The 15378-nt window shown below is 38.4% G+C and overlaps 1 protein-coding gene across 1 annotated transcript in view; it reads right to left on the bottom strand.

Annotated features, from left to right (window-relative positions):
* The window catches only part of ZNF385B (zinc finger protein 385B), a 350869-nt gene that overhangs the window by 78655 nt on the left and 256836 nt on the right, over positions 1–15378 (bottom strand). Inside the window, exon 3 of the mRNA XM_081095256.1 lies at positions 1330–1472. Within this exon, the coding sequence (XP_080951382.1) occupies positions 1330–1472 (143 nt within the window). The remainder of the gene's footprint in view (positions 1–1329; positions 1473–15378) is intronic.

The raw sequence follows: 15378 nt of genomic DNA, 5'->3' as shown, positions 1-15378 counted from the left end.
ATACATTCAACTGTTTACTCGGTAAGTCAAGGCCAGTTCTCCTTAAAAAGTTGGCTGCTCCCCTAACTTCTAATTACCTTACCAATGCAAAGCCACAACAGAAGGCCTGTCAGCAGATTTTATTTACAGCCCCTGAGAAATCATCCTCTTGCTGTTTTCATTTCATACAAAAGCTAAGTTTGCAAAAGGAAACATTTGGCAGTACCGCAGATGCTCGAGGTCTGGTGGTGTTGATAATGTAATTCTTTTTCTTGATTACAGCAGCTTCTATAATGCTGTATTATTTATGTCAACCATCATGCCCAACTGATTGTATTTATTGACAAACCAGACATAACTCATGCAACCACCTCAACTGGTTTTAATCTTTTCTCTTACTATACATTTGTAATCTGATTATGGACTGATTTTATGCTAAATTCTATTGTTGGCAGAAGTACAGAAGAATGCTGTACTTCTCTAACCTGCAAAATGTCTTTTATTCAGATTGAAGGTCAGCTGACCTGAATAAAGAACATTGGTAATAACAGATAATTCTCTAATATTTATCATACATTTTATTTTTAATATATTTTTATTGATTTCAGAGAGGAAGGGAGAGGGAAAGAGAGAGAGAAACATCAATGATGAGAGAGAATCATTGATTGGTTGCCTCTTGCATGCCCCACATTGGGGGTTGAGTCCACAACCAAGGCAAGTGCCCTGACCAGGAATCAAACTGTGACCTCCTGGTTCACAGGTCCGCTCAACCACTGAGCCATGCCAGCCGGGCTATCTTACATTTTAAATGGGATGTTAAGGTGTCATCCAGACAACGCATATGCAGATTTAAATGAATTTTTCTTTTTACTAATAGAGTCAGATTCTCATAATCCACAAAAGGCTCCAAATAAAAATTCTGTTTGTGTAAGAGTGCTTATCTAAAATATCTCCCAAATAAAAATATACCCAGGGAGATAAAGCATACACTTTATACATTTTTTTCTTTGTAGTAGAAGGGAAAAATCAATGTGGCTCATAGCTCTAAATTGTGTTCTTGAGCATGTGAACAGCATCCCAGAAATAATATGGATTCTCACACCACTGAAAAGTTTATCAAAATTGTTCAAAGCAACAAGTGAAAATCTGTCTGTGGAAATATTTGTAAAATAAATATGCTAGCTATTATCTGGATTAATTCCCATGGGAGACACATTTATCTTCTATAATACAGCTGAACAGTATAACCAATATATGGTCTAAAATTACAAACTTTAGAAACAGGCCATACCAATTGCCTATTCACAAAAGAAATAGAGGACGACACATAATAAAAATGCATTTACTCACTGTGTTAAAATTTGGAAAGAGTCCAACAGCAGAACTACTGTCCACTGGAAAAGACATAAATGGTTTGATATCCAGTGAAGGCTGCATCATCAGAGTAGGTGTGCGCACAAGAGCAGGAAGGGTAGTAGTGTGGCATGTACTGCCTGCCAAGAACAAAACAAAAATAAATTCAATCTTTAGCTCACGTCCATCTCCTTCTCCAACCTAGGGTGCAAAAATAAGACCGCTGAGCTGCAACCTGCAAGCAAGAACGTTACTCTAGAAGTAAGAAAATGGCACAAGAGGAGGAAATACAGTTAAAATGGGTCTTCTTGCTCATTGTCTAAGAGAGTGATGCAAAATGCTTCCCTATGGCAAGAGCCCAGGCTGCTCAGTCTCCCCTGAGATAAACAGGACACTGATCCTGCTGGCAGGTGGGGCAGGATGAGATCATCCTGTTGTCTAACCATTGTCTCTGATTAGCCAAAAATGTAGGAGAAGCGGGAGGAGCCTCTTGAAGCCAGATGCTCTTCACTATACAGTTATTGGGTGACTAGTGGGCATGTTTTAGGCAAATCAGAGATAATTATAGGGTTTTTACAAGGGGAAGGAATATTGGATTCTTATAGTTACTGTCTGCTCCTAAGAAAGTTATGATGCAAACAATTTGTTCTCTAGAAAAACAAACTGAAAATTGCCCTCACTTTGTGGGAAATGGGTAGTGAGGGGTTAAAGGGGTTATTACAACCTGCGTCTGTCCCACAGAGAGGAGTTGGGACAGGAACTCAAATTTTTATCTTCAACTTTTGTTTCTAATGAACCTTGTATTATTTTAGCAACTATCCCTTTTAACAATGATATTAGCTATGACCTTTTTAGATATATGGCCTAACCCATGTGTAGAAGATTTAAAGCACTCCTCTCCGGTAGCAAGCATTCTTCTTTACCTGGTGGCCTCCACATACTGCAGGTAAGCTACTGCTGGTGTAGGCGGTGCTCTGCCAGACAGGCTCTGGCACTGCATGCCTTTTAAAAAATATGTAACAGTTTTTTTGAGATCTATTTCACATACCAGACAATTCAGCCTCTTCAAGTATATAATTCAATGGTTTATTTAGCATGTTCAGAGTTCTGCAACCATCACCACAATTTTAGAACATTTCATAATTCCTAAAAGAAACTATATACCCATTAGCAGTCACTCCCCATTTCCTCCCAACACCCCCAGTTCCTGGCAGCCACTAATCTACTTTCTGCCTCTATAGATTTGTCTATTCTTGGCATTTGATGTAAATGACATCATACAGTATGAGGTCTTTTGTGACTGTCTTCTTTCACTTGGCATAATGTGTTCAAAGTTCTTCCATGTTGTCTGATATATCTGAATTTCATTCCTTTTTAAGGCTTGCTAATATTCCACTGTAGATGTACCACCTTTTGCTTATTCATTCATCAGTTGATGGGCATTTGGGTTGTTTCTACTTTTTAGCTATTCTTTTAATAAAACTGCTATGAACACTTGTTCCTAAGTTTTCATATGTACATATGTTTTTAGTTCTTTAGGTATTTACCTAAAAGTGGAATTGGGGATTGTTAGATCATATGGTAACCACGTGGTTTAACCTTTTGAGAACTTCCAGATTATTTTCCAAAACAGCTGGACTATTTTACGTTACCACCAGCCATGTATACAGGGGTGGGGAACCTCTAGCCCACGGGCCATAGAAGGCCTGTGAAATCATTTGGTCTGGCCCTGCCAAGGCATCAAGGGTGAGTTAATTGTTTGACCATATATAGCAGGCTATTTTTCAACTGATAATTTTGTATGGCCCACAAATGATATTATAAATATCCAAATGGCCCTTGGCAGAAAAATGTTCCCCACCCCTGGAAGGATTCCAATTTCTCCTGTATGCATATATTGGACCCCAAATTATTATATGCATATAATCCCCTTCTTACTTCAAGAAGAAATGAACAGTATGGGAAAATGCTCCCAACTATTAAAATTTCCACCAATGTTCTTATACAGTGTCCCAAAATAATTAAAATTCCTATTTCAATGATATTTTTGGTAATGAATTTCCTTAATGAACTCTGCATCATATTTTGAATCATCCCAGAACATTATTGGCAATGGTGTTTAATAGACTGTCATACCTCATTTACATTGAACCTAAAAACAGAAAAAAAGAGAAAGGCACCTGAAGCATTTATCTGTAATGACAAGTCTTCATTCAGGTTAACCCCAACCATTAGGAAAAAAAAAAGAGAATCAGCCAAAAGTATAGATCAAACAGTAATGGGTGTTTTCCTGATGCCAAAGTAAGTACTCTGATCTCAGCCTGGCACCCACGTAAGCCACCTGTATTTAATTATACTTATTCTTCTATGTAGATAACATTATATTCATTGCTAACTTTCAGAACTTGTAGATACAAGACAATTATAATAATATGTCAAATGTTGCAAAGGCACTTATTAAAATATTTATTTTAAAAGCTTTGCTGCAAAATCTTAGCTAAGTTAAAAACAGATTTATTAGATCAACAGCCTTTTACAATTTACAATTATTATTGTTGTTAAAGTCTAAAGTATAATCATTTTACAGAATTATTCTATTTAAAGCTGCCTCATGAACAAATGTATAATTATTTTGCCATGGTAGGTCTCCCTCCCACAAAAGAAAATTCTAAGCTCATGATGGTGGCTGGATAACAACTATGTAATACAAGGCCCCTGAGGGCCTGGCAAGAGTACTAACAAACTAAAATCAAACAGAACGGAACATGGAACTTGACAAACAGATTGCTCCATCAACAAAGGTCAGAATGTACAATGATCCCCTTATCCAATCAAATTTCTATGCTAATAAACTCAAGGCTTGAGAGCTACTAAACTGCCACCCTTCATTAGCATAAAAAACTTAGCAGCTGTTTACCATTTCATTAGCATTTTAATGACAGACAATTTGCCATGTTAAACACAGATTGTTTTAAAGTACTTCTGAATAAATATAAACTATGTTTTCATCAATTCCCTCACCTTAACCTTGCTGTTTTTACTTTTAAACCTGCTTTTAATATTGCCTCACCAAGGTTGATTGCTTCAAAGCAAGTTTTTGCAAATGGGAAATGAATGGGACAGAGTGCATTTTCTGCAGTTTTTCAACACTGTGTCACCTTATTCCAGATTTTGCTGCTGCAGCTACTTTTGGGAAACATTTCTCTTCACGTTGAGATACCCAAAAGTCATTGGGAAATACAAGAAGAAATTTGGCCAAAATGCATTGCACCCCACAAGAAAATGCTTAATTTCTGTAAAACTCAGACTCACTGAGGGGGGAAAAAAGTTGAAAATAAAATGAGCAGGTATTTCAACACAAAGGCTGGTGTAATGTATCCTTTACATCGTTATTCTCATGAAACAGGACCAACCTTTGTTGTTTAAACTATTTGGCAATATGATATGAGACACCTCCTCTATGTAGCTCAGTCTGAATGCATAGGATATAATTGCATATATATATCATACTGAATCAAGTAATAATAGGGCTCCACCTTATTTGATAATAAGGCTTTTTATACTAGTTGATGTATATACATTTATATCAAACTCCCTGTATGAAAATTAAATACAACATACAGGCATGCATACATCAAACATCTAACATGGAAATGACACATGTCCTTATAGTCTCCCATAAGAATGTAATTAACCCTCTCTCTCATAAATTTTATTTTGATGGTGAAATCCAAGTTGTAGTCATCATAGCTAGGAAATCAATAATATCTGAAAGACAATTCATTGCTATGATCATAAAGAAAACTATTATTTCAGCCAACTGTCTCTGTAACATAATAGGCGCCTTATTGTATCAACAGATTATGTCACAATAAAACCTTATTTGAGGACAAGGTGACACTTGAAATTATTGACTTAGTCTTTGACCTTTAGAAATATAATTCTGAAGGCCTATTTAGATTATAGCTGTGAGGATTCCTAGTGGCTCTTCTTTCTATGCCGTAACACAAACGAAAAACACACCTCATTCTTAAGGAGAGTATGCCAAAATCACAGAAAGTCTATGTGGAGAAGCATTTATAGAATCAGATCAAATATGTATATATTCTATATTCTGCAGAAGTAGTTTCTTCTTATACCATAATTATATATGTCTGCATTAGTGACTACTGAAATAAAAAAACTTAATATATAAATATCTATTAGTCAGATATGATGTCAATTATCGGACTACCAAAGATTTCTTTAAAGGAAGTAAATAAGTGGCATTTCAGATTTTCTACCAAACAGTTTTCTCTTTTTATTGCTTTCCCAGCTTTGTTGCCCCTTATACTAAGTAACTTTCCCTCTTATCAGTAAAATCTTCAACCATCATCTCCTTCACCCCTTCTCTCATTATTTCTATTATTTTTTCAGTCTGCATGTGAGGAAAACAAATTCACCAAGAAACCATAAAACATGGCAAGTAGGAGGGGATTATGTGATAGGGATGTGACCGATAAAGGGTTTTGCTTCTGAAAAGGCCAGACAATAATATTTTCAAAGTGTATACTATGTGCCAGCACTACCTTAAGCATATTACATATGTGTACATTTATACTATCCTCAACATGTTACATAACTGTATATATGCATGCACACATATAAGTGTATATATAATTATATATAAGTATATATACATATATACTCACAATAAAGCATTAAACAAGGTACTATTATTAGCCTAATTTTTACTGAAAAACTGAAGCACAAAGTAGTTAAGTCCAACCTCATCCATCAGAACATCTTTGTGACTTTGAAGTAGGCAAAGATTTCTTAAATAGGAAACAAAGGATGCTAATAAAAATTAGTAAGCATACTCTATTATTAAGAATAAAATTGTAAGAATAAAATACTATCAAGGGAATGGAAAGGCCATCCACAGAGTGGGAGATGGTATTTATTATATATACAAAGGGCTTGAATCTAGAATAAAGAAATCCTTCAAGTCAATAAGAAAATGGCAATATAATAGGAAAATTGGGCAAAAGGCTTGAATGGATATTTCACAAAAGTAGGTACTAAAATGGCCTGTAAACATACAAAAACATGTTTAACTTAATTAGTCATTAGGAATATCTGAATTAAAATTACAATGAGATAACATTACATGCCACAAGAATGGCAACAATGAAGAAAGACAGATTATCAAATGTTGGCAAGAATTCTTATCTAAAGTACTGTTACCATTTTTAAAAGCTATTCCACAATATCTACTAAATCTGAATCTATACATAACCTGACTCAACAATTTCACTTCTAAGTATATACCTAACAGAAATGTTATATACTTGAATGTTCAATAGCAGTACTATTTTCAATAGCCCCAAAGTGGAAATTAGCCAAGTAACACATCAACAGTAAAATAATACATAAATGTTTTTGGTATCATCACGCAATAAAACAGTCACATAAGGAAATATAGCAATGAGAAAAAATGATATACGGGGTGGGACAAAAGTAGGTTTATAGTTCTTTGTATTGAAAATATAATCTATAATAATAAAAGGGTAATATGCTCATTAGGCCGGACGTCCTTCTGGACGAAGCCAGCACTGTAGGGAAGCCAGCCTGGGTCTGGGTTACCTGCCAGAGGCAGGAGGGAAGTAAGCCTGGGCCCCAGGTGCCAGAGGGAAGCTGGTGCCAGCAGCCGGAGGAAGGAAGGCCTACTCTTGCACGAATTTCGTGCTTTGTGCCTCTAGTAATTAATAAATGATAGTACAAGAATAAACTCTGTTCTGCATACTCACAACTGTGAACGTATTTTTGCCACACCCTGTATAAGTACATGCAAGAACAAACAGACCCTGCAAATGTAATGTTGAGAAAAAGACCTAAAGTAGCATGTCGACATGCTGTGTGAGACCATTTATGGAGAGTACAAAATCAGGCAGAATGAGTCCATGTTGTGAGGACTGTAGCTGTCCTTGCAGGAAGAATGAGATGGGGTGGAGGTGGAGTGACTGGAGGGGCTTCTATGGTGATGGGAATCTTCTTCTACTTATGTTAGTGCCAGCTGCACAGGCATGTATGTTTGTGCACATTCATTCAACTTTACACTTATGATATGTGCACTTTTGTATATGTTATACCCCAATAAAATTTTCTGAAAAGTCATGATTTTAGTAAACAATTTTGACAAATATAGGCAAAATTCCCCATAAGAACCTCTCCAAATACTGTCAAGTTTGTATAGTTTTAAGGTGGATGTGTTTTCTGAGTTCTTTTTTCCACTGCCAGCTTGATTTTAATTCTGAATGATTTGTGAGTAAATAAAAGTTCTCTTTAATGCTGATGCTTCCTTGCTGAATTTCAGACGTGGATAGAGAAGACTGATACAGAATTCAGTGATGTCAAAAAGAAAAATGTGTGTCTAAAACTCTGAATCTACAAAATCTTAGCAATTGCCAGTTTTGTGCCCGCATCTCCCTTGGGATAGGTCAGGGTTCCCTCCAAAGAGCTCCAACAGCAGAATCTTGGCAGAACACTGCATTTAAAAATAAATCCTTTTGAGTACCACACTGAAGTTTATAAGTAAAAATGAAATGCTATATGTAAAAACAGCAGTGAAACCACATCATGATAGATTTGAAGCCACAGTGTCCTTTGGGTTTAGTAATATGCCAGCTTGTACACAAAATGATGAATCTTTCACTAAGATGCAGTGGATAGCTTTTCCAATGCTGGCAGCAAAATGCATACAGCCAAGCGGTGATTCATTTATATCGGAATACTTTGCCCGTGCACTGAGTTTCTTACATTTAAATCTTGAAAAAAGCGGGTAAGATTTACTTACTATATATTACCAGATATAGTTTGGTTAAACATGTGACAGACTTCATCAGTTGCAATCGTTTTTTTAAAGGTACATTGCAAAATCTGAAAGTTTCAGAATTTAAGAAGATAGTTGGTTTTTTAAAAAAGTCTTCAGGCCCAACTGTCTTCTTTTAAACTGAATTTAAAATATTTTGCTTTGTTATAGCTTTTCCACTTGTGACCTGATAGTATTAAGTATGACCGCACAAGAACGGAAACTCTAAAAAGAAAGAAACGAGGTTCTGACAAATGCTTTGTCAAGTCTTTTAAAATTGTTTTTAATACACCTGACTTATCAAAAGGGAATGTCATGTGCTTAGTTTCTAAATTACTAAGCCTTTAAAGAAGCCAAAATTATCTCCAGACAGGGATTTACTAAAATTGTCTGAGGTCGAGAGTGGAGTGGGAGGTCACAGCAGCCTGACGAAACTTTCTGGCAAAAAGACCCAGGGAGATGGTCCTGAGCTGCATCTGCCCAGTGATTCCTGTCTGTGGCACCAAGACACTTTTCTGAAGTCTGAAGCCTCCTTCTGTTACATACAGAGAAGCTATTTGCTCTCCCGTACAGCATGCTAGGGACCTCATGGCAGCGTAGAACTAGGACTATTTTTTTAAGAAATCTTCCTAAAAATACAGGCTTTCTTAGGAAAAGCAATAGCTATGTTTCCCAAACCACTGAATACTTCTAGAGGAATTATACTTCATAAAATTTTAGAGGCGAACATAATTTAGGAATTTACCCTTCATTTTATGTAAGAAAAGTGTATTTTGGAGAACTTAACCCAGTTTGGTATCTGTCTGTTGGGGTAGGTAGCTAGTTAATATTAATAAAGGAGGAAAGCAAATGGAATCAGACATTAAGCCAGATTAAGAAGCTAGAGCAGCCAGACACCCCAGGGGCTAGCCAATTCCCTGACAAGGGGATTAACAACTTCCTTCCACTTCGACCCCCCTGTGTAGGGAGGAAGGACTAGGTTCCCAATATTCCTGGAGGATAACTGGACCACTCACCCAGACTATGTGTGGAAGGAATAAACAATAAAGGGGAAATTCCTCTGCTGGGCACATGCCCAGTAGAAACCAAGATGGTGCATATGGAGTAGAAACCAGATGACAAGGCAAAACTTTAAGGCATGTGCAGTAGAAGGCAATATGGTGGCATAAAGGGGCGGAGTCTAGCCTGGGGAAAGGTTTGGATTGGGTAAGGGACATGAAACACAGAAGATCCAGAAAAGAGACTGGTTAGTGGGAGGCTCCAGCACAAGCCCAGGAAAAGCCAGGAGAGAGACTGGATAGAGCTCACTCCTTCCCAAACCCAAGGATATATAATTAAAGCTTAACAAAAGTTCTGCTGTTGAGACCACTCTCTTTGTAGCAGCTCTGTGGGTCCAAGCATGGGTCCAAGTGCCGTAGCTCAAGTGCAGCCCTGGCAGAGGACATGCAGATGGAAAAATGAGACTCAGAGAAGTTCTGCATCTCTGGGCCCTTGTCCTTCCGAGTGAGGTGAGGACAAGTGTGGGCTTATGGCTCCATAGTGAGACAGAGCTGAGTCATCGGGTCATGGATGAGACACAGGGCACCCGGGGCAGTACTATGTTATCACTCCAATAAATCTGACAACTGCACCTCATCTTCCTATGAGTGGGTCCCCAAAATGCTTTTCTTGTGATTCTGTGAAAGAAGCCTATTTCCACCAGCAACATGATAGAATCAAACCTAGAATTTCTTGCTCAGGGACACTTGTCTATAAGATCAAAGGTATGTAAGAATGATATATTATAGTCATCTTTTTAAAAAATTTAAGTAGACTGGTGTTTGGTCTGATATATATATTGATTTCAGAGAGGGAGAAGAAGGTAGAAACATCAATGATGAGAGAGAATTGTTGATTGGCTGCCTCCTACACACCCCTTACTGGGGATCCAGCTGGCAACTTGGGCATGTGCCCTGACTGGGAATCAAACCCAATCATAATCTGCAGGTTTATAGATCGACACTCAACTACTCAGACACACTGGCTGGGCTCTATTTATATTTTGTCTGAAATTTAGAAGTATTTATTTTCAAATGAGATTTTAATTTTAATATTTTTATAATATGATTAATAAAAGAAATTAAATGAAAGAGAAAAGCCCCAGCGGTCAAGAGGCAACATTTCTTTCCCTATTATAGAATGGCTGAAGATTGATTGCGACATCTCACTTTAAATAATTCTTCTAATATTCCCACTACACTTTTAACCATACTGTGTGGATCAATATAACTAATTCAAATAGCCTCATAGTAGGATGCACACTCACATTTCTGTTGGTGGCTTTTACACTGAGCTTCTATCAAAACTGCAAGCAAAATGCTATCTGCAAAGACACATTTCTTTTATTATCTTTGTTGTTGAAAATATTAGATATCCCACTCCTCACTCCCCACATTGGTCACCTCCTACCCCCTCCCAAAGCCTCCCCAGGCCTTCACCACACTATTGTCTGTGTCCATGGTCCATGGGTTATGCATATATGCATATACGTTTTTTTGGTTAACCTCTTTCCGCTCATACCCTGTCCCCTCCACTTACCTATGAAGTTCATCACTCTGTTCCATGCTTCCATTTTGCTGGGCCAATTTTGTTTATCAGTTTATTCTGTTCATTTGACTCCACATATAAGTGAGATCACTAAGCAAAATAAGCCCATCAGACACTTTCTGTTTTTTTTAAAGCAATGGCAACTGAGCTTCCTTGGAGCAGATGGAAGCTGCAGGGCCTTTGAGGCCCCTGGCTGCCTTTAGGCCTCTCCTGTGCAGCTCTCACAAAGGGCTTTGCTATAGGGGCTGCATTCAGCAACTCAGGAGGTCAGCTCATCGGCTCTAGGACATGAAAAATTTTGCTCCCTAGTTTCAGAGGATTTTATTTCTTGCATTCAGTGTCTAGGCTATTTGCATTTAAGAACCAAAAAGGAAAAAGAAAAGTTACAGTGGTTTACTTAATGGTCCTTTTAAAAAGATATTTTCCCCCAGAAGCTTGCTCAACGTAAAGAAACAGAGTTAATATTTGTTCTGCCAGTGCTCTTTACTCCCACCTTCGTAGAGAAAAGAGATTTCCCTAGCTTAAATATTAACCAAACAATTCAAAAGCTGTTGCCCATGTTTTAAAAAAAGTAATAAACTTCTAAATAGAAAGCACCATCCTATATAATAAAACCCTAATATGCAAATTGACTGAACAGTGGCACAATCAGTTGCTATGACATGCACTGACCACCAGGGGGCAGACACTCAAAGCAGGAGCTGCCCCCTGGTGATCAGTGCGCTCCCACAGGGGGAGCACAGCTCAGCCAGAAGCCAGGCTCATGGCTGGCTAGCACAGCGGCAGTGGTGGGAGCTCTCGTCTCCACTGTAGGCGGGCAGTAAGGAGCGAGAGGTCCCAGACTGCAAGAGCCCCAGACTGTGAGAGGGATGTCTGACTTCCAGCTTAGGCCCGATCCCCAGCCTAAGCCAGCAGGTGAACATCCCTTGAGGGGTCCCGGACTGTGAGAGGGTGCAGGCCAGGCTGAGGGACGCCCCACCCCCCACCCCAGTGCATGATTTTCATGCACTGGGCCTCTAGTTCAAGAATAAATAGAAATGGTAAAAATTGTGTTGTAACCCTTTTTTCTTTTTGTAAGTATATGCCATAGACACCAAATTCTAGTGGAGTATTATAATCACGGTGACCGTCGCAGAAGAAGACACTCTTGGCCCTCCATGGGTCAGGAGACTATTTTCATCCAGGAGCAGAGAGACGACACCCACCCAGCAGGGCTGCTGTGCAAGCAGCATGAGAACCACCATGCAACCCAGTGGAAAACTGGTGTGAGGTGACCAATCCAGCCATGCCAGGGATGGGGTGAGCAGAGAGTGTAAGTAACAGAGAAACGGAGGAGTTAGGATGGGGGAAAGGTGAGGGGGGTTTGGAGAGGGAAGGGGGAGTGGTCAGTTTGGCATACTTTTGCAGAGTGGACTAGAATTAGCACCGACTCCTTATTTGGAATTTCCTAACAGGTCACTCCCAAAATAATCTCCTTCCCTTTTATGTGTGTGTGTGTGTGTGTGTGTGTGTGTGAAATCTGTATAGAATGAAGGATTGCCGAACAAAAACTATATGAGCAGGAACAATCTAGTGAAGCAGGACATCTAACACCTTCAAACAGAGGGACACCTGGGAGACAATGTAATATCACCCTTATCCTGAGAAACAGAGTGTCCTGTGACCCAGGGGATGCTAGTACTACATAGCGTCTTTAGTAGGTATTGAACAGAATGGCCAATCCCGGGCCTGCCTTCCTGGAATTCTGCCATTGTCCTGACAGCCTAGAAATTGATGTTACTTGTTTCAGTCACGCAGGCAGCTTCTGGGGCACGAGTGATAGGCAGTACAGCATCAGATAAGGCCCTCTGAAGAATGCACAAGGATTTTCTGTATTGGAAGTGATTCATCATAAATGACTGTCCCTGTCCCTGTCCCTGTGTATCATGTTTATCCTTGTACCATTATACTGACTTTGTACCAGTTTTTCTTCTGTGGAATTTCCTTTGGGCTTCCAAAATGACCCCTCACTCGCCCAATGATCCCCAAACATCAAAGACAATGGTATTTTAATAAGGAGCCACATGGAAAATAGAGAATTTAATCATAGTACCCATCACTTTCCTTTTCAGTGAATTGCTTTATAAGGCAACAAAGGAATGGAAACATTTTCTAGACAAACATTTATTTTGACTCTTGGTCTCTTTTGAACTTCAAACAGCCTTTTAAGCTCTTTGTTTTAAAGGACACAAATGGAGAATAAACAATTCATAAGAAAGGACCTTGTACTCAATGTATTTAATTTGACAAAGTGTATTTCCACTTACAGTCCAAAAAGAGTATCCAAATTTCCAAAATTGTACAATCCCTATTTCCAAACGTTGATCGACTTGTGACTGTGTATTTTTTTCTTTAACACTCCCTTTCTCTGTCTCTGTCCTACACCCGTCTCAGGAGTTCTCCATCTCACCTGTCTGCCTTTTCGGCCTCTCTCATCTCTCTCCAGTCTGTGGCAATTCTATCTCCGTCTTTTTTATCTCTTTTTGTGTGTTTGCCTGTCTGTCTGTTTCAACTTTTTGTCTTGGTCTCTGTCTCTCTCGCCATAATACTGGCAGTGAACTAGAAAGCACTCAAAATTGGTCATTGCCAAAACCGGTTTGGCTCAGTGGATAGAGCGTCGGCCTGCAGACTGAAAGGTCCCAGGTTCGATTCCGGTCAAGGGCATGAACCTGGGTTGCGGGCACATCCCCAGTAGGAGATGTGCAAGAGGCAGCTAATCGATGTTTCTCTCTCATTGATGTTTCTAACTATCTCTCTCCCTTTCTCTCTGTAAAAAATCAATAAAATATATTTTAAAAAAAATTGGTCATTTACCTTGCTTTGAAAGCTGTATTATATTAATTTTGTTTTCAATATTTGCATCTATAAATCAAAAGATTAATGGTATGATTTTGATAATATCAGAATAAGTTTGTCCCTGTGACAAGAGAAAACAGTTAAGGCCATATCTCTGGTAATGTCTCAAGTAGTCACGTCAGTTTCAAACATTTAAATCCACCATAGAATGTAATGGTATATTTTTATAGAAATTTGTCATCACTGACCTGAGTTGTATAAATAGGGGAGGGTGGATGGGTGGGAAGTAATCAACCAAGGACGTTGTATGCATATATGCATGGCTCATGGCCACAGACAAAGGGGTGGTGAGGGCCTGGGGCTGGGGTGGGAGTGGGAGTGGAGAGTGGGGGAGGACTGGAGGGAGTCATTGGGGGACAAAAGGGGACATATGTATTAATTCCAATAATAAAGAATTATTTCTTAAAAAGAGAAAAAATACTATAACTTTTCATTGGGGAGCACAGGTACTTTTCCATATATTAAGTCCACTTCTAAACTATTACATGGCTTACTATCACCCCATGTTTTTCTAATAAAGAAAATACAATTCCATGACTAAGCAAACATACAAAAATTCGAATGGTAACCACACTGAGCAACAGTGTCTGCTAAGAGTTCCCGCATCACATTCTCTAGGACCTTGCATGGGCTTTCATCTATTCATTATTTGCCAGAATACACGGAACCCTCTGTGTTTACCCTTCTAATCCACCAATGAGTAGAATAAAAGAAGCTGATGCTCTTTCAATCTTTTCCAAACCACCTGAAATCCCACTAGGGACTACGAGATAAAAACATCTTCCTAGTGCCAAGAGTTTCTAAGCTCTTTCCTAACAGTAATATCTAGTCATGTTTAAAAAATGGCAAAACTGAAAGAAAAAGGATATTTTAGCTAGGAGAAAACTAAAGTGATAATATAAAAATAGAAACTAGAATTTCATAAATACCTATTGCATACAAACAAAATACGTCTATCTGCATAACAGACAATACTCCCTCTTGAGGAGTTAAACTTACCTGGTTTCCAGAGAGATTTCTATGCCCAAGGGTCTAAATAAACATGAAGTCATTGAGTTTTGACTTGAACTAGATGGAAGCTTAAAAACTTGAAACTTGCCTATCATAAAAATCACGTGACAGGAGTGCAAACAGCCCACGTCACTCAATGTTATTATAGGCTACCAGCCACTATTCTGTCAGTCTGAATGTCCATTCTTGAACACGCACATTCATCACTTTAATTATACTTCCTGAAGAGAGGAGAAAAGAGAGGGAGGGTTCTAAGTACTTGGATTAAACGTGAACCTCATTTTTACCTAGTAGTTATTCAGAGACAATCTTCAAAAGAAAACGAAACCACAGTAGTTCATAAAGACAGGAAATGTGGGAAAGCAGTCGCATCTTCATTATATTCAGCAAAGTGACCCAATAATACAATCTGAGTAAAAACAAGTTTGGAAAACCAAGATGACATTGGGCAAGGAAGTTGTGAAATTAGCAAATTCTGATATTTCTTCTTCTTCTTCTGAAATTGATTTTAATTGTTTTACAATTTTGTCATGAAAAAGTTCCCTGAGGTGTAAATGCTAATCAATTTGCAAAGCTTACCTTCATTTTTAAGGTATGTCCGTGGTCACTTCTGCATTTGAGTACTTTATGAGGTATTACATTGAGAGCTAAATAATTCCATGATTTCAACCTGGTGCTCCTGTGAAATGTGGTGCTAGGAAACA

This window comes from Myotis nattereri, assembly GCF_964212035.1.
Source record: "Myotis nattereri genome assembly, chromosome: 7".
Classification (NCBI taxonomy): domain Eukaryota; kingdom Metazoa; phylum Chordata; class Mammalia; order Chiroptera; family Vespertilionidae; genus Myotis; species Myotis nattereri.
The sequence above is the reverse complement of the archived record's forward strand: the minus strand, read 5'-3'. Positions and strand labels throughout refer to the sequence as shown.